The sequence below is a fragment of the Macaca thibetana genome, chromosome 1 (genome assembly GCF_024542745.1).
Source record: "Macaca thibetana thibetana isolate TM-01 chromosome 1, ASM2454274v1, whole genome shotgun sequence".
Taxonomy (NCBI): Eukaryota; Metazoa; Chordata; class Mammalia; order Primates; family Cercopithecidae; genus Macaca; species Macaca thibetana.
Window position 1 is genome coordinate 152,802,030 of NC_065578.1, and position 25,112 is coordinate 152,827,141.

The 25,112-nt window shown below is 42.3% G+C and overlaps 2 protein-coding genes across 8 annotated transcripts in view; one reads left to right on the forward strand and one right to left on the reverse strand.

The window, feature by feature from the left end:
- The window catches only part of HHAT (hedgehog acyltransferase), a 350,433-nt gene extending 346,497 nt beyond the window's left edge, over positions 1 to 3,936 (reverse strand). For 2 of the 6 annotated variants that reach the window (XM_050781243.1, XM_050781193.1), the window contains exon 1: positions 3,502 to 3,704. Coding sequence is in view for 1 of the 6 variants with exons in the window: in XM_050781253.1 (XP_050637210.1) it covers positions 3,502 to 3,595 (94 nt within the window). In the remaining 5 variants the exon portion in view is untranslated. Of the gene's footprint in view, positions 1 to 3,031; positions 3,114 to 3,501; positions 3,705 to 3,857 lie in introns of those variants that run through there. The other 4 variants (XM_050781253.1, XM_050781223.1, XM_050781213.1 and 1 more) reach the window with 3 other exon arrangements.
- LOC126948846 (cuticle collagen 2-like) overlaps positions 1 to 25,112 on the forward strand; it is a 940,772-nt gene that overhangs the window by 838,935 nt on the left and 76,725 nt on the right. The window lies entirely within an intron of this gene.

Here is a 25,112-nt window from a genome sequence, read left to right on the forward strand (position 1 = left end):
AGAGTTGGTCCTGCCTACTTCTAAGGACATTTGTTCTGAACTTTTAGGAGAGGCTGCAGTTCAAAAGGTGGCATGTGTTCTTCTCTAGCAGCATAACTAGGCGAATTGAAATAGCAGAAGATATTGAGGCACAATTGTTAGAGAGGATTAATGAGTCACTGCAGTGTGCAATCTGGATTGACTAGTCTACCAATGTTGACAAGGCAACAATGCTTGTTTTTATGTGATACGGTTTTCAGGAGGATGTGCATGAGGATGTTAGATGCACGAGGATGTGTCACTTGCACTTTTGTTGCTAACCAACACCACAGCTGCACAACTATTCAAGTATTTGAATGATTACCTATCAGGAAAACTGAATTGGTCATTTTGGGTAGTATGTGCATGAGCAGAGCGACTGCTACGGCTGGTTTCACTACTCAGGTCAAAGAGGTCACTTCTGAATGAGTCTATGCACTGTGACATCCATAGAGAAGTGCTGGCTAGCCGGAAAATGTCACCTGAACTTAACAACGTTTTGCAGGATATGATTAAAATTATTAACCACATTAAAGTACATGCCCTTAACTCACATCTGTTCACGCAGCTTTATGAGATGGACGTAGGGCACACACATCTTTTATACACAGAAGTGGGATGACTAAAGATAGATCACTGGCCAGAGTTTGAGTTATGAGGGCCACTCCAGGGATTTCTTTTAGAAAAACAGTCACCACTGGCAGCACATTTCACAGAAGGGGCTGCAAAACTTGCTTACTTGCTTACCTCCTCAATGAACTCAATCTGTCCCTTCAGGGGAGAACTGTGTTCAAGTCAACAGATAAATGGCTGCACTCAAAACCAAACTGGAATCATTGGGGCGACAAGCGAACACGGATTTCTGACATGTTTCAAACATTAGCAGAGATTTTGAAAGAGACTAAGTCAGGGCCTTCTCTCTCCCAGCTGGTGCATGATCACCTATCTCAGCTTTCAAGAGTTTGAGCATTACTTCCCAACTACAAGAGACCCACGAACTGGGAAGGATCCTACACCCATTTGTGAATAAGCCAGGTGAATTGACTTTGTCCATGCCAGAAGAGGACCAGCTGCTTGAGATCGCAAATGATGGGGCCCTAGAAGTACGTTTGAGACGACTTCACATCTCCATACATTCTGGATTAAAGCCAAGGCGAAACATCCTGAGATTGCCACAAAAGCACCAAAAAGCCTGCTTCCGTTGCCAACATCCTATCTTTGTGAAGCAGGGTCTTCTGCAGTGACAGCAACCAAAATGAGACTATGGAGTAGACTGGACATAAGCAAACAGACTTTGCGTGTCAATGTCTACCAACACCATCAGATGGGACCGCCTAGTTGCAGGAAAACAAGCTCAGGGGTCCCACTGATTCTACTCTATGGTGAGTTGTATTCATTGTATATTACAATGTAACAATAGAAATAAAGTCCACAATAAATGTAATGCAGGGGGGGCATGGTGATTCACATCTGTAATCCCAGCACTGTGGGAGGCCAAGGAGAGGATGGCTTGAGTTCAGGAGTTCGAGTTCAGGAATTTGAGACCAGCCTGGTTGACGTAGTGAAATCCTGTCTCTATTAAAAATGCAAAAATTAGCCGGGTGTGGTGTCGCACACCTGTAAGCTACTCTGCAGGCTGAGGCACGAGAATTGCTTGATCCCGGGAGGTGGAGGTTGCAGTGAGCTGGTATCGTGCCACTGCACTCCAGCCTGGGTGACCCAGCAAGACTATCTCAAAACAAATAAACAAAATAAATGTAACGCGCTTGAATTATCCCAAACCATCCCCACTCCCCCGGTCCATGAAAAAAATTATTTTCCATGAAACCGGTCCTTGGTGCCAGAAAGGTTGGGACCACTACTTTAGGGAACACTTCCCCCTGGGCCAGGTCCATCTGGAAGCTGGGGGTGCAGTTAAGGCCCATGCTCGCAAATTCGTGATGCTACCTACAGAGCTCCCAACATCTGGCCACCCACAAAAATGGCTGCTCCCTCCAGAGACTTGACTTTCACCCTAAGTTCATCCATCTAACCTACTCCCAAGGAGGGGACAAAGTAAACAGCAGATAAAGCACAGGCGTTGATCCAAAAGAGGAGTCCAAAACCCAGCCCTGACATGTACTAGTCTGCAGCTTTGGCTCCCCTCCAAGGCTTTCTCTATCCCACTGTGAAAAGCTATACCACCACCTATCTTTCCCAGTTACTGTAAGGTTTAGAAATAATGTATCTAAAGCACCTAACAAGCACATAGTCTCCTTAAATTAACATTAATGGAATCTCTCAGGTCAGAGCTGTCCTTATCAAACACTTATTCACAATTAAGGACTGACTGGCAACCAGAAAGGAGGGAGAAAAATCACAGGGAAAATGGAACATGAGGAATGGAAGGGGGAAAAAATCATTCCTCAAAGTCTCCTTCAATTAACTACCACTTCTTCAATGAAGCCTTCCCTCTCTTCTCCTTGGTTCCCATAGCACTTAATCACATTGAAATCGGTCCTTAGCTCTGAGAATGAATGAGATGCCAGGCGCGGTGGCTCACGCCTGTAATCCCAGCACTTTGGGAGGCCGAGGCGGGCAGATCACCTGAGGACAACAGTTCGAGACCAGCCTAGCCAACATGGTGAGACCCCCGTCGCTACTAAAAATACAAAATTAGCCGGGCTTGGTGGCGCATGCCTGTAATCCCAACTACTCAGGAGGCAAGGCTGGAGAATCGCTCGAAACGGGGATGCGAAGGTTGCAGTGAGCTTAGATTGTGCCATTGCACTCCAGCCTGGGCGATAAGAGCCAAACTCCGTCTCAAAAACACAAACAACAACAAAAACAGAAAGAGACAGAGAAGCAATGTCTCACTCCCACATAATGCAAGCCTCCGAGGATGCCAAATGCCCTAGCTCTACAACCCTGATCCAAGAGCAACGAACACAGGTAGTAACACATTTTTTAACACAATGCTACCTGTAAAGCACCTCTGGTGAGGATTGGGGGGAGGGGTTTTCCGCATAAAGACCTGTCACCTGAAGGTTAGACTCAGAACAGAGGAAGGAAACTGAGTCCTGAAGACAGAACGCAAAGGAAGTCTCTAACTTTAGAGTCCCTGGAGTCACAGCAGGCAGGCAGGCAGGCAGGCGCACCGCTGATACTGCCAAGGGGACCAGAGTTCGCAACTCCCCGCAGCAGTGCCGGAAGCTGGGGACGAAGCCAAGGAGAGAGGACGCCAGCTGGGCCGTGCGCGGACATGTCCCGGCGCCCAGATCCCCGCCTTTGCCCGGGCGCACTGAGCGCGCGGCCCCCGCCGCTTTTGTCTCCTTCGCCCGACCGGGAACTTCCTCTGTCCCGCCCTCGGGCGCGCACACGGGAACTGGGGTAGGAAACGGAAAGCGTTTTGTGCATTTTTTTTTTTTTTTTAACGAAGTAAACTGACGCAGAAAATTCACCATCTAACCTCCCCAGGACCCCCTACGGTCACCAGTTACCAACCTCCGGGCTGTCCCGGGCGGCGGCGACGGCAACGTTCACGCGAGCCGCGATTTCCCAACACCCCTCTTTCGGCACTTCCGAGTCCCAGCGACATCGGCGGCGGCTGCGGGCTTCCCCGGGACGCCACCCTCTTTCCCCCGGAGCTGCCCTTTGGAGGAGTAGCCCAGCGCGCGTCCTCTGAGCACGCCCCTGCCGCCGTGCCCGCGCGCCCTCCGCGCCCGGCCTCGGGAACCCGCGGCGCTCCCGGGGCGGTGGCGAGCAGGCCGTGCTGCTGCAGGGGGACTGGCCACAGAGCGGCCTGCCTCTCCGAACCGCGTGTGCCCCGCCGGCGGCCCGGGACCCCTAGCCCCGCTCACCCCTCGGCTGCTGGTTTCCACTGACCCTGGCGTGTATATCTCTCCCCCCACCTGTATATTCATTGCAGGTGTGGGGCTGCCTGCAAGTTAATTGCAGAGTGGAAGTCACCTGAAACTCGAGGTGGGCCTTCATTCCAACACCAGTGGTCCCCACCTACGTTTTGTAGGCGAAAGGAAGGTAGTTCGGTGCGGTGGAAAGAGGGCGGGCTTTGCAGCCCTGGAAGTTTCGAGGGCTTGCTGTGTGAACTTAGCCCCTGTGAGCCTCCCTGTCCACCTCTGTAAAACAGAAATAAACTTCCCTGCTTTTCCTTGTAAATTAGAGTGAAGATCAAACAGAATAAACTTTATGAATTGTAAAACAACTTACAGAGATCACTACTGCAAAATGGGTACGAAGATTTTGATTGCGTTGTGAAGAGTGAAAGATCTGAAGATGCCCCCACGGGGTGTAATTGGCACGATGTTGCTGCTCGGAGGCCTCCAAACCTGAGCCAACAGACAGGCTTGCCAGAGTTCTACAGACTTATTTCAGCATACTCACCTGGCTCTCCTTAAAACCTCGGGCTTCTGGATCCCTCCCCAAACCAAATGAATCAGATTGTCCGTGGCAGGGGCGGCTCAGGTGGTTCTATGATAAGGTAAAAGTGGATAACTCTGCCCTAGGCAGCAGGGAAATGCGGAAGCTGTGCTCTCAGAAATTTCATCTAGCAGTCATTGTAATGGTCGAGAGGATTATTTTAACGATTGTAGAATTCTCCAGGAAACCAGAGTATGAACTCTCCAAGAGCTGGAGCCATCTTTTCTTTCTGCTTTCTCCCAACCCACCCACCCCAAAATCTAGTACAGGATGGTGTTCAGTAAGCAGGTGTTAGTAAACTAGCCCCAAATAGGAGTGCCAGATTTAACAAATAAAAATACAGCATACTCAATTAAAATTGAATTTCAGGCTGGGCACGGTGGCCCACACCTGTAATCTCAGCACTTTGGGAGCCGTAGCAGGAGGGTCGCTTGAGGCCAGGAGTTTGAGACCAGCCTGGCCAACATGGTGAAACCCCCTCTCTACTAAAAATACAAAAATTGGCCGGGTGTGGTGGCCTGCGCCTGTAATCCCAGCCACTTGGGAGGCTGAGGCATGAGAATCGCTTGAACCGGGGAGGCAGAGGTTGCAGTGAGCTCAGATAGCACCACTGCACTCCAACCTGGGTGACTGAGCCGGACTCTGTCTCAAAAAATAAGTACATAATTTCAGGTGAACAATATGTAACTTTTTAGTATCACTATGACCCATGCAATATTTGAATATACTTGTGTTTAAAAAAAGAAAAAAGTACTTACAGGAAGCTTGTAATCCCAGCACTTTGGGAGGCCAAGGTGAGCAGATAACTTGAATCCAGGAGTTTGAAACCAGCCTGGCCAACATGATGAAACTCCATCTCTACCAAAAAAAAAAGAAAGTTTATCTGAAATTCAAATTTACATCCTAGGTATCTGAAAATCAAATTTAACTGGGTATTTTATCTGGCAACTCTAGATCCAAGGGTTTGGCAGAGGGAGTGGTGGAATAAGAATTCAACTCAGGTAGTGTCAGACTTAGAGACAGGGATGTGATAACAGCTCCTACATAATTTCTAAAAGATGCTGTTGTTAATATAGGTTCAGTGTGATTTAACCCCTATCTATAAACACACTTCAAATTCACCAGAGAACACAAAGGAGATAAAGGTAGATTTAAACACAGGCAATCAGAAACATCAATTAAATAAAAATAGCCAAAAATTATGTGTGTATATATATATTTCAGAGAGAGTCTCACTCTGTCACCCAGACTGAGTGCAGTGGCATGATCTCAGCTCACTGCAGATTCAAGCAATTCTCATGGCTTATCCACCTGAGTGGCTGGGATTACAGGCATGCACCAGCCACCACACCTGGCTAATTTTTGTAATTTTTAGTAGAGACAGGGTTTTGCCTTGTTGGCCAGGCTGGTCTCGAACTCCTGGCCTCAAGTGATGCACCTGCCTCAGCCTCCCTAAGTGCTGGGATTACAGGTGTGAGCCACCGTGCTTGGCCATAATAGCAAAAATTTAAAGATTAGCAATAGACTGGGGTATTTGCAAGAAATTTGCAAAGTGTTAATTTTAAAATTATATATAGAGTTAATACAATCAATAAGAAAACATTAGAAACCAATTATAGACGAGCAAGACACATTTATAGACAACCCACTAGAAAAAGGAGGAGGGAAATAAAATTAGGAAACAAAATATATTGCAAAAAGCTCAACGAAATGTATAGTAAAATAAGAACACACAATTTTCACACATTAAGTTGGCAAAAAATTAATAAATAACATTACAGCCTGGCATGGGTGCTATGTGATAGCACTCACACACAATGTTTAGTTGGGTAAGCAATTTGGCAATATGAAAACCCTTAAAATTTATCAAAATCTAAGAGAGGTGGGGCAAGATGGCCAAATATAAGCCTCTACCAACTGTCCTCCCTTCAAGAACAACAAAATGAACGACTATCCACAAAAACACACCTTAATAAGAACCAGAGATCAAGTGGGCCATTGCAGTACCAGGTTTTAACTTTGTATCACTGAAAGAGGCACTGAAAAGCGTAGAAAAGACAGTCTTGAATTGCAGACGCTACCCCTCCCTCATCCTCCAGCAGCAGCTGGGGAAAGATTCTTTCAGATCTTATGCAAGACCACTAAGGTGGTACCTCTGAGTCTGCAAGAGTCATAGCATTCCTGGGCTTGGGGTGCCCCCTAATGCAGAAATGACTGCAGTGACCCAAAACTAAGATCACAACACCCAAGTCCCTTTGAATACCTGGAAAGCCTTCCCAAGAAGGATGAGGACAAACCCACGCTGTGAAGACTACAATAAATACCTAACTCTTCAATGCCCAGACACTGACACACATTCACAAGCATCAAGACCATCCAGGAAAACATGACATCACCAAACAAACTAAATAAGGCATCACTCCCAGAGTGACCTTTCAGACAGAGAATTCAAAATAGCTCTTTTGAAGAAACTCAATGAAATTCAAGATAACATGAGAAGGAATTCAGAATCCTATCAGGTAAATTTAATGAAGCAATTGAAATAATTGAAAAGAATTAAGCCCAAAATTCTGGAACTGAAAAATACAATTGATGTGCTGAAGAATGCATCTGAGTCCTTTAATAGCAGAATTGATCGAGTAGAAGAAAGAATTAGTGGGCTTGAAGACAGACTATTTGAAAATACACAGTGGGAGGAGACAAAAGAAAAAATAATTTAAAAACATGAAGTACACCTACAAGATCTACAAATTAGCCTCAAAAGGCAAATCTGAGAGTTATTGGCCTTAAAGAGGAGGTTGAGAAAAGATAGGGGTAGAAAGTTTATTGAAAGGGGTAATAACAGAGAACTTTCCAAACCTAGAGGAATAGATCAATATCCAAGTAGAAAAAGGTTATAAAACGCCAAGCTGATTTAACCTAAATAAGACTACCTCAAGACATTTAATAATCAAACTTCCAAGGGTCAAGGATAAAGAAAGGATACTGGCCGGGCACAGTGGCTCACACCTGTAATCCTAACACTTTGGGAGGCTGAGGCAGGTGGATCACCTGAGGTCAGGAGTTTGAGACTAACCTGACCAACATGGGGAAACCCTGTCTCTACTAAAAATACAAAATTAGCCAGGCATGGTGGTGGGTGCCTCTAATCCCAGCTACTTGGGAGGCTGAGGCAGGAGAATCACTTAAACCTGGTTGGCAGAGGTTGCAGTGAGCTGAGATTGCATCACTGCACTCCAACCTGGGCAACAGAATGAGACTATGTCTCAAAAAACAAAATAAATTTTAAAAAAAGCTCTACAATGGAGCGCCAATACGTCTGGCAGCAGACTTTTCAGGGGAAACCTTACAGGCCAAGAGAGAGTGGCATGACATGTTTAAAGTGCTGAGGAGAAAAAAAATTATCTTAGAATAGTATATTCAGTGAACCATATCCTTCAAACATAAAATTATAGAAATAAAGACTTTTCCAGACAAAAAAAGCTGAAGGATTTTTCATCAACACCAGCCCTGTACAAGAAATGCCAAAGGGAGTTCTTCAATCTGAAAGAAAGGGACGTTAATGAGCAATAAGAAATCATCTGAAGGTGCAGAACTCACTGGTAATAGTACATACACAGAAAAACAGAATATTTTAACACAGTAATTGTGGTGTGTAAACTACTCATATCTTGAGTGAAAAGACTGAAAGAGGAAGCAATTAAAAATAATAGCTACCACAACTTTTCAAGACATGAACAATACAATAAGATAGAAACAACAAAAAGTTAAAAAGTAGGGTAAGCAAGTTAAAATGCAGAGTTTTCATTAGTTTTCTCTTTGCTTGCTTGTTTGTTTATGCACTCAGTGTTAAGTTGTCATCAATTTAAGATAATGTGTTATAAGATATAATTTTCAAGCCTCATGGTAACCTTGAATCAAAAACATACAACAGATACACAAAAAATAAAAAGCAAGAAATTAAAACATAACCACCAGAGAAAATCACCTTCACTAAAAGGAACGCAGAAAGGAAGGAAAGAAGGAAGAGAAGACCACCAAACAACCAGAAAACAAATAACAAAATGGCAGGAGTAAGTCCTTACTTATCAATTATAACATTGAATGTAAATGGACTAAACTCTCCAATCAAAAGACGTAAGAGTGGCTGAATGGCTTTAAAAAACCAGAGGCTACACTTCTCAGCCTGTAAGATGGCCACCCTGCAGTCTGCAACCTTATATAAGAAATAAAGTCTGTTTTCTAAATGTATAAAAAATGTGTGATTTTATTTTAAGCTGACACATGTCAGAATTTCCTTCCTTTTTAAAACTGCTAATATTCCATTGTATGTATGTCACACATTTTTTCCATTTATCTCTCTATGGACTCTTGAGTTGCTTTCTTCTTTTGGCTATTGTGAATAATGCTGCCATGAACACAGATATACAAACATCTCTTTGAGACCCTGCGTTGGGTTCTTTTGAGTATATACCCAGAAGTGAAATTGCTGAATCATATGGTAATTCTGTTTTTAATTTTTACGAAGAATTGCCATACTATTTTCCATAGAGGCTGTACCATTTTACATTCCCATCAACAGTGCAATTTCTCCATATCCTCACCAATACTTGTTATTTTTTTATTTGTTTTTATACTAGCCATTCTAATCATTATGGGGTAGTATCTCCTTGTAGTTTTAATTTACATTTCCCTAATGATTAATGATGTTGATCATCTTTTCATATGCTTATTGGTCATTTACATACCTTCTCTGGAGAACTGTCTAATCAAGTCTTATGCCCATTTTTTAAAATTGTATTGTTGGTTTTCTTGTTAAGTTGTAGGAGTTCTTTACACATTCTGGATATTAATCACTCATCAAATATATGATTTGCAAATATGTTTTCCCATCCCATGGGTTGTCTTTTCACTCTGCTGATTGTGTCACTTGATGCACAGACATTTTAGTTTTGGTGAAATCTAATTTAACTATTTTTTCTTTTGTTGCTTTTTTTTGTTTTTGTTTTTATTTTGTTTTTTGAAACAGGGCCTCACTGTCACCAAGGCTGTAGTGCAATGGCACATTCATACCTCACTGCAGCCTCCATCTCCAGGGCTCAAGCGATCCTCCTGCCTTAGCCTCCCAAGTAGCTGGGACTATCAGGATATGCCACCATGCCTGGCTAATTGTTTTTATCTTTAGTAGAGAAGAGGTCTCACTATGTTGCCCAGGCTGGTCTCAAACTACTGAGCTCAAGTGAACCTCCCACATCGGCGTCCCAAAGTGCTGAGATTACAGGCATGAACAATCATGCCTGGCCAGTTGCTGGTATTTTTAATGTCATATCCAAGAAACCAATGTCATGAAGATTTTTTCCTGTATTTTCCTCTGAAATTTTTATAATTTTAATTCTTATGATTAGGAGTTTGATCCATTTCAAGTTAATTTTTGTATTTGGTATTAGATAAGGGTCCAGCTTCAATCTTTTGCATATGGTGATCCAACTTTCCCAATACCACTTGTTAAAAAGCATAAACATCTTTTAAATGCCAGGGATTGGAGTAGAAGGAATGGATGGTAGGAAACTAAGTTCCTTTTGGAAATGAGAAATAAGATTAATGGAGTAAACCAATGTCAAAGTCTAAATACCAGGAGAAAAGTTGGGTTGGGGAGAGTGTAGATGGGAGGAGAGGGAGAAGAGGGAGATTCTCCCCCACCTTTAATGCTTCACACACAGGCAGAAGTGGCTGAACTTTGAGGATCTCTGCTTCTCTTGGAGCAGTAAGGCCTCTGGACCTTCCCGACTTGGAGCCAGAGCAGTCAGCCCTGAGGCAAGACATGACCGGACATACCTTGGCTTGAAAGGCTTCAGTTCTGACTACAAGCAAAGCCAAGGAGAGTCCTCCCTGAAGTTGAGAAGCAAACCAGAAATAGAGTAAATAGAGCAAAATTGATGATAATTGAGGTTTAAAGGAGGGAACCAATTTGTGCCTTGGTATTGTATCTCCTTAAAAACAAAAATACCAAAATTAGTATATAAATGTGAGTAATAAATGGTCAGTCCCTCTCTATACTATTACTTTAATCATAAGTCATTAATCAGGCACCTGCACTGGGTGTGTTTTCTCTCTGACTCTCAATTAGTAGAATCTAAGTATTCCACTGGGGCATCCCATCCAGACAGACAGACCTGAGTATCTGGTAGCAACTCTCCAGACAGAAAAACTGGTGCTTAGGAGGGATTAACCAGGCCAATCCTCCTTTTAAGTTCAGCCGTGACTCAGCCACAGAATTATACTCATTCAACAGAGGCATAAATGGTTGCTAAGACTTCATTGATAGAGGCTGGAAGACAAAGGAGTGAATTTCTAATTACAAAGATTCACACTCAAGGAGCAATCATGAGCTATTTTGAAGGATTCAAGGATCTACCCAACCCTGACCATCTGGCATAGGCTTTTGTCTGCTCCACCTATAAGAATGTCCACCCTGGTTTATTGTGATTTTCAGTAATCAACATTGAACTAGCATTTGTCTAGCACCAACTTTACACACAGCACAAAACTGAGTATTGGGGGAGATTTTATAAAAAGGGAAAAAAGACTTCTCCTGCAGGAAGTTGCAGTCTGGCTGGGGATTCACCAGATATACACAAAACAATAGGCAAATCAGAAGTACAATTAAAATGATATAGTTCAAACTACTCATAAATGCTGAAGAACAGGCTCATATCAGTAATCTAAACTATGCAGAGTGCAATTCATTAGCATCTCCAAGAACCCTTCCTATCCAGGGTAAATTCAATCCCTGGCAAAATTAATCTCTGCCCAGTCACTCTCTTCTATCACATTATTCTTTTACATTTTCCTATAGCACTTACCACTCTCTGAACTTCTCTCATTTGTTTATATATTTATTATTTATGTCACCATTATTCAGACTACTTGGAAGACAAAATACCATAGTAGGTTGTAAAATAAACTTAATGGGTCACAACTACATTTAATTTTTTTTTTTTTACTTATTTTTTAACAAAATGAAGTAGAGTAGAATAAGCAATTAGAATAAAATAGAAAATATGAGAACACATCACTGGACTTTTTTAGGAATTGTGAACACTGTAAGAAATACTACATCCAATTGCTATGAGTGGGATTAAGAAAGCTAATAAAAGACTATGAGGGGCCAAGCACAGTGGCTCACGCCTATAATCCCAGCATTTACAGAGGCTGAGGCAGGTGGATCACTTGAGGCCAAGAGTTCGAGACCAACCTGGCCAACATGGTGAAACTGCATCTTTACCACAAAAAAAAAAAAAAAAAATTAGCCAGACATGGTGGTACACACCTGTAATCCCAGGTACTTGGGAGGTTGAGGCAGGATAATCGCTTGAACCTGGGAGGTGGAAATTGCAGTGAGCCAAGATCGCACCACTGCACTCTAGCCTGGGTGATGGAGTGAGACTCTGTCTCAAAAAGAATTAAAAAAAAAAAAAGACTATGATGAATATCAGTTGGCTAGTACAAGTCATTCTACCTTCTAAAAACAAACATCTCATTTGATTTTCTGATATATGATATGAATATGCCCATGATATTTATAAGATAATTAGCTGTTTATATTTTATGTTAACATTAGTCAGAGTTCATTGTAAAGCCTTTTTCTGAAAGAACATTGTCAAGTGAGATATGTCTCAGGTTTGCATCAAATGTGTATTTTGTTAAATTAGCATGAATTTCCCTTTAACAGGATTTCTTCTTATTAGAAAAGAATAATGAAGGAAAAATTAGAGAAATGCCCAAGTTCAACCTAGAACTGTAAATAGTGACAATGTTGAGAAAATGATTGATTCTAATTAGTTAGCTTCAACTTCATTTGAGATGTCTTTTAAAAAGAAAAAGAGAGGCCGGGCGCGGTGGCTCAAGCCTGTAATCCCAGCACTTTGGGAGGCCGAGACGGGTGGATCACAAGGTCAGGAGATCGAGACCATCCTGGCTAACCCGGTGAAACCCCGTCTCTACTAAAAAATACAAAAAACTAGCCGGGCGAGGTGGCGGGCGCCTGTAGTCCCAGCTACTCGGGAGGCTGAGGCAGGAGAATGGCGTGAACCCGGGAGGCGGAGCTTGCAGTGAGCTGAGATCCGGCCACTGCACTCCAGCCTGGGTGACAGAGCGAGACCCCGTCTCAAAAAAAAAAAAAAAAGAAAGAAAAAGAGAATGCACAGCTTTATAAGACGGATTATTTTTTTAAAAATTTTCAGTGCATAAAATCCAACAAAAGTGACAAACCCCAATATATTATTTGCAATGACACCTTCAAAACTAGGAGGACACTTGGAAACACAGCATGCTAGACTTACTAATAAGCCCTTCAAACATTTTTAAAAGAAAACAAAGGACAAAAAATTATTGACACAATTTCTCTGTTGTTCTATTAACTGTTTTTTTGTTTGTTTGTTTTGTTTTGTTTTGTTTTGTTTTGTTTTGTTGAGGTGGAGACTCAACCTGTGGTCCAGACTGGAGTGCAATGGCACAATCTCGGCTCACTGCAACCTCCACCTCCCAGGTTCAAGTGATTCTCCTGCCTCAGCCTCCCAAGTAGCTGGGATTACAGGTGCCCGCCACCACGCCCGGCTAATTTTTGTGTGCGTTTTTAGTAGAGAGGGGGTTTCACCATTTTGGCCAGGCTGGTTTTGAAATCCTGACCTCAAGTGATTCGCCCGTCTCAGCCTAACAAAGTGAGATGATTACAGGTATGAGCCAACGCGCCTGGCCTGTTCTATAAACTGTAAACGAGACTTAGTTACATATGGTTGGACAAAAGAGAAAATGGGTCTCACACAGTTGTTGAAAAATTATTCTTCTAACTCTCCAGAACATTGGTCTGAGCAAAGATTTCTTGAGTAAGACCTCAGAAGCACAAGCAACCGAAGCAAAAATGGACAACTGGGATCACATCAAGCTAAAAAGCTTCTGCACAGCAAAGCAAAAAATCAACAAAGTGAAGTGACGAGTCACAGAATGGGAGGAAATATTTGCAAACTACCCATCTGACAAAGGGTAACCACAATATATAAGGAGCTCAAACAACTCATTAGGAAAAAAATAATAATCCAATTTAAAAATGGATAAAAGATCTAAATAGACATTTCTCAAAAGAAGGCATACAAATGGCAAACAGGTACAGGAAAAATGCTCAACATCAAATCATTGGAGAAATGCAAATGAAAACTACAATGAAATATTATCTCACCCCAGTTAAAATGGCATTTATCCAAAAGACGGGCAATAACGAAAGCTGGTGAGGATGTGGAGAAAGGGAAACCCTTGTACACTGTTTGTGGAAATGTAAATTGGTACAACCACTATAGAGAACACTATGGAGGTTCCTCAAAAAATGAAAAATAGAACTACCATATGATCCAGCAATCCTACTGCTGGGTATATATCCAAAAGAAAGGAAATCAGTATATCAAAGAGATATCTGTTAGTGAAGTGCTATTCACCATAGCCAAGATACGGAATCAACTTAAGAGTCCGTCAACAAATGAATGGATAAAAAACTGTGGCACATACAGAGAATGGAATATTATTCAACCACTAAAAGGAATGAAATCCTGCCATTTGTACCAACACAGATAGAACTGAGGGACATTATGTTAAGTGCAGTACGCCAGGTGTAGAAAGACGAATATCTCATGTTCTCACTCATATATGTGAGAAAAAAATTTGAACTCAGGGAGGAGATTAGTGGGTACAATTATGGCTACCAGAGACTGGGAAGGGTAGCAATGATAGGGTGATAAAATGGAAATGGTTAATGGGCACAAAAATACAGTTAGATAAAATGAATAAGATCTATATGGTAGCACAATAGGGTGACTATAGTTAACAATACATTGTTGTCTACTTTAAAATAACTAAAATAGTGGAATTGGAATGTCCCTAACATAAAGAAATGATAAGTGCTTGAGATGATGGATACTCCAATTGCCCTAATGTGATTATTACACATTGCATACCTGTATCAAAGTATCAAATGTACCCCATAAATATATAAAACTATTATGTACCTATACTACTTCAAAATGAAACCACTTTAAAAAATCAATCTTTCAAAATAAAAACATAAAAATTATTCTCTAATATAAATAGCTATGATGAATATGAATTTTAATACCAAATCAGCTAATAAATTGAAGTGTACAATTCTTTGGGATAGTAGTATTTCTAGTCAGATCTGTGCTACTGCAGAACCTTCTAGAGTCATGCTTCTCATGTGGTTAAAATCCAGTATAGACCTTGAGATCCATCCCCAAAAGAGCACAGATACTGCAAGTTGTTAAACTCCTCTCATGTATGCAAAACAACAAGATCTGTGTGAGTGTGGGGGGGTGTCTGTGTTGTTTAACCGCACACACAATGGATTGTATATATTTACAAAAGTGGAAAAATGCTTTGTTGGTCAATATCTACTAAAATGGAAAAATAGAGCTGGGCATGATGGCATGCACCTTTAGTCCCAGCTACCTGGGTAGCTGAGGAGGGAGGATCACTTGAGCCGAGGAGTTCAAGGATATAGCATGCTATGATCATGTCTGAGAAAAGCACTGCATTCCAGCTCAGACAACATAGGGAGTCCCTATCTCTAAAAGAAAATAACAAATTTAATTATTTTAATTTACGTTTTAAAATAAAATAAAATGTAATAATGGAATTATGAGTGACAGGCAGGGCCAGCTGATATTGCTAGAAAACAGCAAAGCTATTAAAATATTTGTAAAAACTATTAATGACAGTTGTGTTTAGAAATCAGAATCAATAGAAATGTGCCATCTCTTGAAGTAATTCTGCTAAATCTCATAGAGGTATTGGAAAACATCATGAAGGTTGTTAAATTTATTAAAAAGAGCTCATCAATAACCAAAATATTGATGTGTTTTGGTGAGACTGGAATGAACCATACTCTCACACTGAAGCTCACTGAAATTCATTGGTTACCCTACGGAAATGTAAGGGAAAGTATTAAGCAGGATGAATAAACTCAGAAATGACAGTCACGTTTTTCTAGTTGGAAAGCAATCTCATTTGGCAAGCAATCTCATTTTCAAAGACAATGTTTGGCATTTTTAATTAGTATATTTAATGGAGGTTATTGATTTTTCTTAAATGAACTTAAATGTATAACTTCAGGGAGAAAACAACAATATAATTCAGCAAGTCCAACACGTCCAGGATTCCAAAGACATTTTGTTATGGCAAGTCACCTTAAGAGCAATCACCCTAGCACCTATTTGTTCCTCATATTGTTACAACATATTGAAAATGATATTATTAGTAAAGTCAGTATGATGGAAATAAAATTAGGGAGATCGTTATATTTCACTCCTCAGTTTCAAACTTGGAGTGATTTTCCAGATGCAATCATGATTTTCCAGATGACAAATTGTAAACACAAGATAAAAGGTTTCAAATGAAAGACTCATTTTCTTTTCAGAACCCTGAATCAATAAGTGACCTAAACTTGCTGCCCAAAAGGGGTGAATGAATTATTGCAGCTTAGTTCCATGTACGAAAGAGTAATCACAAGACGTTAAATGAATCATAATTGTAGGGTAAGATTAAAGAAGAATCTCCATTCATAGGCAAAAAGAATGCATCTTTATTATCACCACTCACAATTACCTATTTGTATGAACAAGGATTTCCAACTTTTAAAACCAATGAAAACAAAGGAAAGAAAGAAACAGGCACATGAATGTATGCACAGTGAGAATTATCCTTGTATGTTCTGGACTGGAATAAACTTAGAAGCAGACAAGTACTCCTAGTGCATTAAATACAATCTTGCCTGACTCTTGTTTTTGTATTGCTTGTTGGGGAAAGTTTTCTTATGCTGCATTCAAGTTTTTTGTTTTTGTTTTTGTTTTTGTTTTGAGATGAGGTCTCACTCTCTCACCCAGGCTGGAGTGCAGTAGCACCACCGTACCTCACTGCAGCCTTAACCACCCAGGTTCAAGCACTCCTCCTACCTCAGTCACCTGAGTAGCTGGGACCACAAGCACCTGCAGTGATTTTGTTTTATTTTTTGTAGAGACAGGGTCTCGTTATATCGCCCAGGATGGTGTCAAACTCCTTGGCTCAAGCAATCTGCCTGACTTAGCATCCCAAAGTACTGGGATTACAGATGTGAGTCACCACACCCAGCTGCATTCAAGTATTAATAAGGCAATATTAACTTTATGTTTTTAGTTTTTATATTAGTAAGAGCAAGTGTTCTACAAAACTTTGCTTCTATTGTGTGGGGGCAGAAGGGAGAAGGAATATACTACATTGCCGTGCAAAACACATTTCTTACTGGGAAGTGTGACTTAAAAGAAAGCTGAAAACCTCCAGCCACTGTCTGCCCTCCCCAGAAACCAGCCCCTATAGAGTGTAAATTTCAGAAGGGGAAGAATTTGATCTGTCTTGCTCATCATCAAATCTCCAGTAGCACCTAGAACTGTGCCTAGTACATCTTCAATAAATAGTAATACTTGCTAGATAAAGAAGGAACTCACCAACTCAAAGGAGAAAATTCAAACTTATAGTTATGTTTTGTTTGCATTCTTGAGTCATCTTTCTCCCTTTTATAGATGTGGCTTTTAGAAAAGATAAAGGGAAGTTACCGTGATCATTTCCTATGAGGATCTGCAGGTTGCTAAGGAGAAGGACAGACTCCCAATCCCTTCTGGTTAGAAGAAGATTCTGGATGATCTTGAGTTTTAGGCCATAGAAAGCCCTAGAAGGAGAATGGCTAACAGCAGCAGGAGGGATGGGTGCAGGTCAAGCTGCAGGCCTGTGCAGCAAGACCTCACTTTTCCAACTTAGCAGAAAGCAGCCTTGCCTTTGAAAGTTTGCTGGACTCTTTCTGAGCTGAGAGAGAGGGTCTAGTTTTCATCCCTAATTTTATGGAGGTAGGGCTAGAACAAAGAAACTAACAGACATGAGAAATGGTCTCTGGATGTAAAGGGTAGGGAAAGAGTCAAATTTAGGTTAGCCTTAACTTCCTTTTTATAAAATGGGGATAATATTTGTACCATATCATAGGGATGGTGTAAGGATTAACTGAAATAATAAACATGAAATGCTAAGCATCATACCTGGCCCATAATACATACTCAATCATAATTAGTTACTATTACTATTACCAATAGAATATGTAATGCTTGGATTTTTTTTTGTTTGTTTTTTGAGACTAAGTCTTGCTCTGTCGCCCAGGCTGGAGTGCACGGGTGCAGTCTCAGCTCACTGCAACCTCTACCTCCCGGGTTCAAGCGATTCTCATGCCTCAGCCTCCCAAGTAGCCAGAATTACAGGTACCTCCAACCATGCCTGGCTAATTTTTGTATGTTTCACCATGCTGGCCAGGCTGGTCTCCAACTCCTGACCTCAAGTGATCCACCTAACTCGGCCTCCCAAAGTGCTGGGATTATAGGTATATTTGGGAATATTAACTGAGGGTTTTTCCCCTTGTGCTTCTTTATAGCCATTACTCTTTTCTTTATCATGTGTCATACTCCATACACATTGTTCTCAGACAGAAAGTAGATAAAGCTGAGAAGAAAAAATCTGTTGAATGTCTGAATGGATTTATTTTAAACCCATAGTAGAGACAACAGCTTGAGAGGCAGGACTTTCTTTGATTCTGAAAGCTGTGCATTTTGAGAAAGAACAAAACAAGTGTGTAGCTGCTTCCTAAGTTTTGGTATGGAGCCCAGAGCCCGCCCTCTGAACCAAGTAAACCCACTATCAAGGCAATATTTTTTAAACTGTGGGCTGAGACCTCTTGCATCATAAAATCGGTTTATTGGGATGAAACCAGCATTAAAAGAAACAGAATACAATGGACTAGGAAATCCCAGAGTTCTTTGCAAGGTAATGGTAATGTTGTTTCATGAAGCTGTTGTTTCATGTGTGATGTATACGTGTGCTCGGCCGTGATGTAAAATGCATTTTCTATTATGGTCACATCAAAGAAATTCATACATCACCAGAGACTCTCCATAGCAGAGGACACATGTGTCTCTCCTCTCAGAATGCACCAGGGAGAATCATAGTTCCTGGGAGAATTTCCACATCCAGAATGGCATTGGAAGAACAGAGCAGTCATGATTTAGGGTGGCCACTCAGAGCCCCCACGCATCTTGGCGAGGCTGGAGAAAAATCTGAAAAGTTTCTATGGCCACCAAAAGGGATGCAGAAGAGGCCCTGGACAAGCCAAAAGGATCCAAAGGAGCTGCAGTCTGGACCATAAGGATGTAGGCAAAGGGAGGCGACAGTGGAAACTTGGCCATCAGAAACTAGTGCTGGCTCAGGACAATGAGATCAAGTTGCAAGGGTCACTAGTCAGTGGAAATTGGTGTAGACAGAATGTCATGATGGGCCAGACACTGCTTTTCTCCCCACACCGACATGATGCACGAATGCTGCACCCAGTCACATGCCCCCTGCAGCTACAGAGACTGAAAAAATGTCGGGGAATAAGGGGAGGGAACTTCTGATTTGCTTCTCAAAGACTATGTTTTAATTCTGTTTTCAAACAGAATGAGGCTGGGTGTGGTGGCTCGAACCTGTAACCCCAGCACTTTGGGAGGCTGAGGTGAGTGGATTGCTTGAGTCCAGGACTTCAAGACCAGCCTGGGCAACATTCCGAAACCCTGTCTCTACTGAAAATGCAAAAACTTAGCCAGGTTTGTGGTGTGTGCCTGTAGTCTCAGCTACTCGGGAGGCTGAGGAGGGATAATTGTTTGAGCCCAGGAAGCAGAGGTTGCAGTGAGCTGAGATCAAGCCACTATACTCTAGCATGGGCGACAGAGCGAGAGCCTGTCTCAAAAAAAATGGGTCTGATGGTACATTTCTAACACAAGTTACATAAAAATAAAAATTTAAAATAAGAATAAAAACAGAATGGGCACTGGGTGTGGCGGCTCACACCTGTAATCCCAGCATTTGGGACGCTGAGGTGGGAGGATTGTTTGAGCCCAGGAGTTTGAGAGCAGTCTGGGCAACAAAGTGAGAGTCCTGTCTCTACAGAAAAAAATTTAAAAATTATCCAAGTGTGGTGGCACGCATCTGTAATCCCACCTACTCGGGAGGCTGAGGAAGGAGGATCCCTTGTGCCCAGAAGGCTACAGTGAGCTATGATCGTGCCACTGCACTCCCACCTGGGTGACAGAGCAAGATTCCATCTCTAAAAAATAAAAGATAAAAAACAGAAAAGGCTGGATTTATCTTGAATTAGGAAGGCCACAGACATTGGAGGTTGAGTTAACGATTTGAGGTCAGCTCTAAGAAAATTAAGTTACATCCTTGAACACCAAGAGCTGTGACTGTATAAAATATCAAAACTGACATGTTATTATTAATGAAGCCTTTGGATTTGGCAAGTAGAAAGTCATGAGCAACCTCCAAAAAGGCAATTTCCACCATGCTTAGGACAGAAGCCAGATGGGAATGGGGTCAGAACAGAGTGGTCAAAATAAACTGCTCTTTGGAGACACTGGCAAGGAGTGTGGGTGTGGATGAGTATGGATCGTAAGCTTGAGGGAAATTCCGTTTATTTTAAATGGAGAAACCTAATAATTTATAGGCAGAAGTTGTAGGCAGACGAGAAAGGCTTACACAGAGCTGTCCGTGGGTAAAGGAAGGTTCCAGTGGACGTAGGATACATTACTACTCAGGTGAAAACTGGTCAAATCCACAAAGGCAAGGTGCTCTCAGGATGGTAGCACTCACAGTGGTACTGCAGGGTGGAGTATGAAATGAGAAGAAAGGTATTTCTAATGGTGTGTGTCTGATCGTGCTGGTCTTTTACTTCCATCTCCTTCTTAGGCTCAGCACCCTGGGACCTGTGAAGGTTGGAGACCCCGTGGAAAGATTCCAGAGTCCTTAAGCTCCCAGGAGCCTCGTTCAATGTTATGGTTCTTCATTTAAACCCCATTGCCTAGTGGCTGTTGAGTTCTGCCTGCCCCTGTTCTCTGATCACTGCTTGGCTGACCCTTTTCTGTGTCCTCTGCAATCACAACAGTTTCTCAGTCCCAAGGGACAATTCTGTAAAGGAACTCAAATGGAGGGTTCAAAATTGAGGCAAGGCATGTTTATGAAACAAGTCTCTCAAAGCCCGACGTTTCCCATGGAACAAGGGCTGTCTGTCCCACCCTGGCACTCATTCCTATCCCCCCGCCCCCGCCCTCCGTGTCAAAGGCTTCTCGGAAAAGAAGACCATGACATCACTTCCTTCGGGTGGTGCAGGGTCGTCTGGCCTCACCCCCACCGCCTTTGGCCGCTGACCCCCGAGGAAGTGAGGCAGCGGCCGGAGCCAGGCACGCCCTGAGCTCGCTCTCCTTTTTTCCCTCTGGCTCACCTCTGGGTGAGGTCCCAGATGCCTTGAGGAAGTGGGCCGTCTTCAAAGTATCTCAGTGCCTCCCAGTGCCCTCTGTTATTTCCTTTAGAAGCCATGTGGAACTGCAGGGGTGAGGAGACACCACTAGGTGGCTGCACAGGACCTTGTTTGTTTCCATAGGTGCCAGGCTAGTGGCAAAGAGAGATGAGACCCTCTGCCACTTGTGTGTGTGTGTTCCTGTGCATGCACCTGGCAGGAGTAGGGGGTGGGGAGGTGCCCAGCAGGGAGAATGGGGAGGCAGAGACAGAAGTTTAAGAAAACTCAATGTTAAAAATGCCTAAATTTACAAAGCAGGTAAGTTGAAGGGCTATCCTTAATGCCGACCATGGAAGGCGTGCAGAGCTCCTCCTTACAGGTGAATTCTCTTGATATTTTTAGTCCTTTTTAGTTCATCAATTATTTAGCAGAGAAACTGAAGTGTTAGCCTACTAACATTTCTGGCTACTGAAAATGAATCAGAAATGAGGATGTTGCATGAGATCTGAACTCTTCTAAGAATCTGATTTGCATTAATTTTCATTCATAATCAGAAATTTGATGAGTGCCTACTACCTGCCACACCCTGGGCTAGGTGCTGAGGAGAGAGCTGTGAACAACACTCTGTACTCTCACGGAACTTAGGTTTTAGAAAAATGCATATACACTGTACATAGAAAAAAAGTGTACAGTTTCTCCAGCTGTCATTCTACAATTCCATGAGTATACCCTTCCCTTGCACAGCCCTCACATGAAGTATGGGATAGTAAGACTCAGTTAATCCGCCAAAATTAGATGCCACACAGATTTTCTGGAGTAGAGTTGCAGTGTAATTTCTGGCATGTGGTCATTTTACCATCAAGAGTTCCAGAAGAAGTGATGCCAAGGAATTTCCAAGTCTCTCTTCTTTATCTGTTTATTGCCTTCTTAGGTCATCTGCCAGTGCCAGGACAATCATCTGAGACGTGGGCCGCTCCTGCGGCATTAAAAGCAGTGGGAAGGCTGAAGACCACAGGCTGAAATACGCAATTGGAAAATAAGAAAGAAAAGTGATCAGAAGTCCTGGACACCAAGAAGATTGTGGAACAACTCAGAATATAAAGGTGTGGCATTTCTAAGCACTGCCAAATTTATTTCTCCAGCCAAGTCAAACATGACACAATGGAAGTCAGCTCCCAGATGCCCCACATGAGAAAGCATAGGTTATAGATTCAGTGTGGAAACCACATTTGGGTTTGGGAGGTGGCTGGCTTGATCTGTAAGAGGGTGGGGTATGACTTGCACCCATGTGTGTGTGCACATAAGCTCATGTGAGAACTAGTTAGGAGAATGGATGTTCATATGGAATCATGGAACACCAGAGCTAGAACATACTTTCAAGCTAATTTAATCCATCCTCTCATTTTATAAATGCAGATACCAGGCCTGCAAAGGAGAAGGTCTTGCCCAGTATCCCAGAGTCAACACTGACAGAACTAAGACTATGTAACTCAATATCTTGATCCCCAGTTCGTAATTACAGTCATTTTATCTGTTCTTAAAGGATTATAGACATGTTTGTTGCCTTTTTTAATTGGATTTACTTGACTTTCCTTTACATGTTATGGTGGTTGAATGGTGCCACCATCCCCCTCCCAAAAAAGATACAGAATCTGTGAATATGCCCATACTTTTATATTTATTTTTAAATGTTATTCATTTATTTTTTTATTTTTTTTGAGACAGAGTCTCACTCTATCACCCAGGCTGGAGTGCAGTGGTACGATCATGGCTCACTGCAGCCTCAACCTCCTAGGCTCAGGTGATTCTCCCACCACAGCCTCCCGGGTAGCTGGGACTACAGGCACACGCCACCACACCTAGCTAATTTTTTGTATTTTTTGTAGAGATGGGGTTTCACCCTGTTGCCCAGGCTGGTCTCTAATCCCCTTATTTTTAAAAAGGATCTCTGCAGATGTAATTAATGAAGGATCTTGAGATGAGATTGTGTTTGCTTAGGATCAGCCTATATCCAATGACAAGTGTCTTGAGAAGAGAAGAAGAGGAGTGAAGAAGAGAGGAAAGGAAAGGAGAGGAAGGGTGGGGAGAAGAGGAGAGGGGAGGGAAAGGAAGGGGAGAAGAGGGGAGGAAGAAGGCACATGGAGAAGAAGACAATGTGAAGACAGAAATTGGGGTGATATATCTACAAACCAAGGAACCCAAGCATTGCTTGCAGCAACCAGAAGCCAGGAGAGAGGCATGGAACAGCTTTTCCCTCAGTGCCTCCAGAAAGAACAAACTCTGCTAGCACCTTGATTTTGGACGTGTGACTCCAGAACTGAGAGAATGAATTTCTGTTGTTTTTAGCTACCAAGTTTTTGGTACTTCGTTACTGCAGCTGTATGAAACCAATACATTTATATGTCTCAGTTCCTTCAACTGCCTTTGTTCTATTCTTTTGTTACCTTGAAGAGGGAGGCATTCTTTGAGCACAGTAGCACATCATGGTTATGAGATGCTGTTGCTATTGGCAGGTGAAATATTGCTTATAGATGGTCCTCTTGGAAAAATCTAAAAATGTTGTACTCTAAGTGCCACTAACTAAAACCAGCCTTGAGAAGTTCTCAAGACAGGCCTTCCAAATGCCCTAAAGCTGTCTTCATATGACCAAAAGGAGAGCCAATGGGAAAAGAACACAACAGTTTTTCCCCATCCCAGATGTTGAGTGTGGTCATGACTGGCTTTTATTAGAATCGTGTTCTCTCTGGTAATATGAGAGGCTGTTATCAGTATGATTATTTATTTATCATCTAGGGTTTTTGTTTGTTTGTTTGTTTGTTTGTTGAGACAGGGTCTCATTCTGTTGCCCAGGCTGGATTACAGTGGCACAATCTCAGCTCACAGAAGCCTTGACCTCTTGGGCTCAAGTAATTCACACACCTCAGCCTCCTGAGTAGCTGAGACTACAGGTGCATGCCACCATGCTTGGCTAATTTTATCATTTTTGTAGAGACAAGGTTTGTCCCCAGGTTGCCCAGGCTAGTCTCAAACTCCTGGGTTCAAGCAATCCATCCAACTTGGCTTCCCAAAGTGTTGGAATTACAGGCATGAGCCACCATGCCCAGCCCTCCTAGGTCTTTAAATGACTTTGGATGGCGCAAGGGAGTGGGAGTCACACCTTACATGAATTTAAAATAGAATCGGAATTATAAGTGATATTATAAGGCAAATCTATTGCATAATGCAATGTCTTCAAGCATATTTTTCCTTTTCATGTGGTTGTTGGCAAATATCTGGAATGGGAAAGAGGATCATCCTTTTGGGAGACTTTATCTTTGTGTTCCTCAATGTTGCAGAAATAAACACACAACTTTAATTTGTTCCCCAAAGGAAGAAATAATAAAAACAACCTACTCAAAACTAGTCAGAGTTGCTGGAAAAATCAGGAAATAGCTTTTGTGGTTTATTTGTTTGTTTGTTTTTCTTTGTAATTTTCCAGGAAATCTAGTAAAGACAGTAGCTGCCCTTTGGATAACACATTCATTCCAAGGGCCAAAGATATTGGTACATGTGCTGAAGGTGCCTCATGTCTTGAACACATCTCTCCATCTAAGCTTATAGCACCCCAGGGCTGGGCTCAGAGCCACAGCGTAAAGAAGTGAATGGTGTCAATCTAAGGGAAACAAGACAGCCGACATCAAATTTTAGAATAATGTCATCTGATGAATTAATTCCACTTTGAGCCCAAACTGAGATTTAAACATGTCAGAGAATGGACCTAAACTGGTGGGTGGACAAGAATAGTCAGTTTGCAGGTTTGCTATATGGGGTAGAAACAGACGGGAGGAGGTTTGATGGCCATCTGGTTGGAGGTAAAAATAAAAGGCCAAAGTGGGATTTGTTCCATACCTGGCACCTCAGTTTGGTGTCTGAGCCTGGTAGAAAAGGGGCTGTGAGCTAAAGCTATACTATTGGTCTTTGTGAGGGACTCAGTGAGGCCTGAGGCAAGAGTATCATTCTTACTTTCCTAAGGGACCAGCATGACACAGGTTGCCAGGCAGATGGGCCAGGACCTAGTGCTGTTCTGGCCCTCATGGATTAGAAACTTTGGCCTCTGGATTTAGTTGGCTTGGAGGTTGAAATTCTGATTGTGGTGGCCAGAAGCTAGGGCAATGGAGAGTCACTCTCAAGAGGTTTTGTGGACAGAGAACATTGGATGGGACTGAGGCCAGAGAAGAAGGATGAGCCTAGAGGAATCTGTGTGTTGACTATAATAATATGGTCACCATTCATAAGG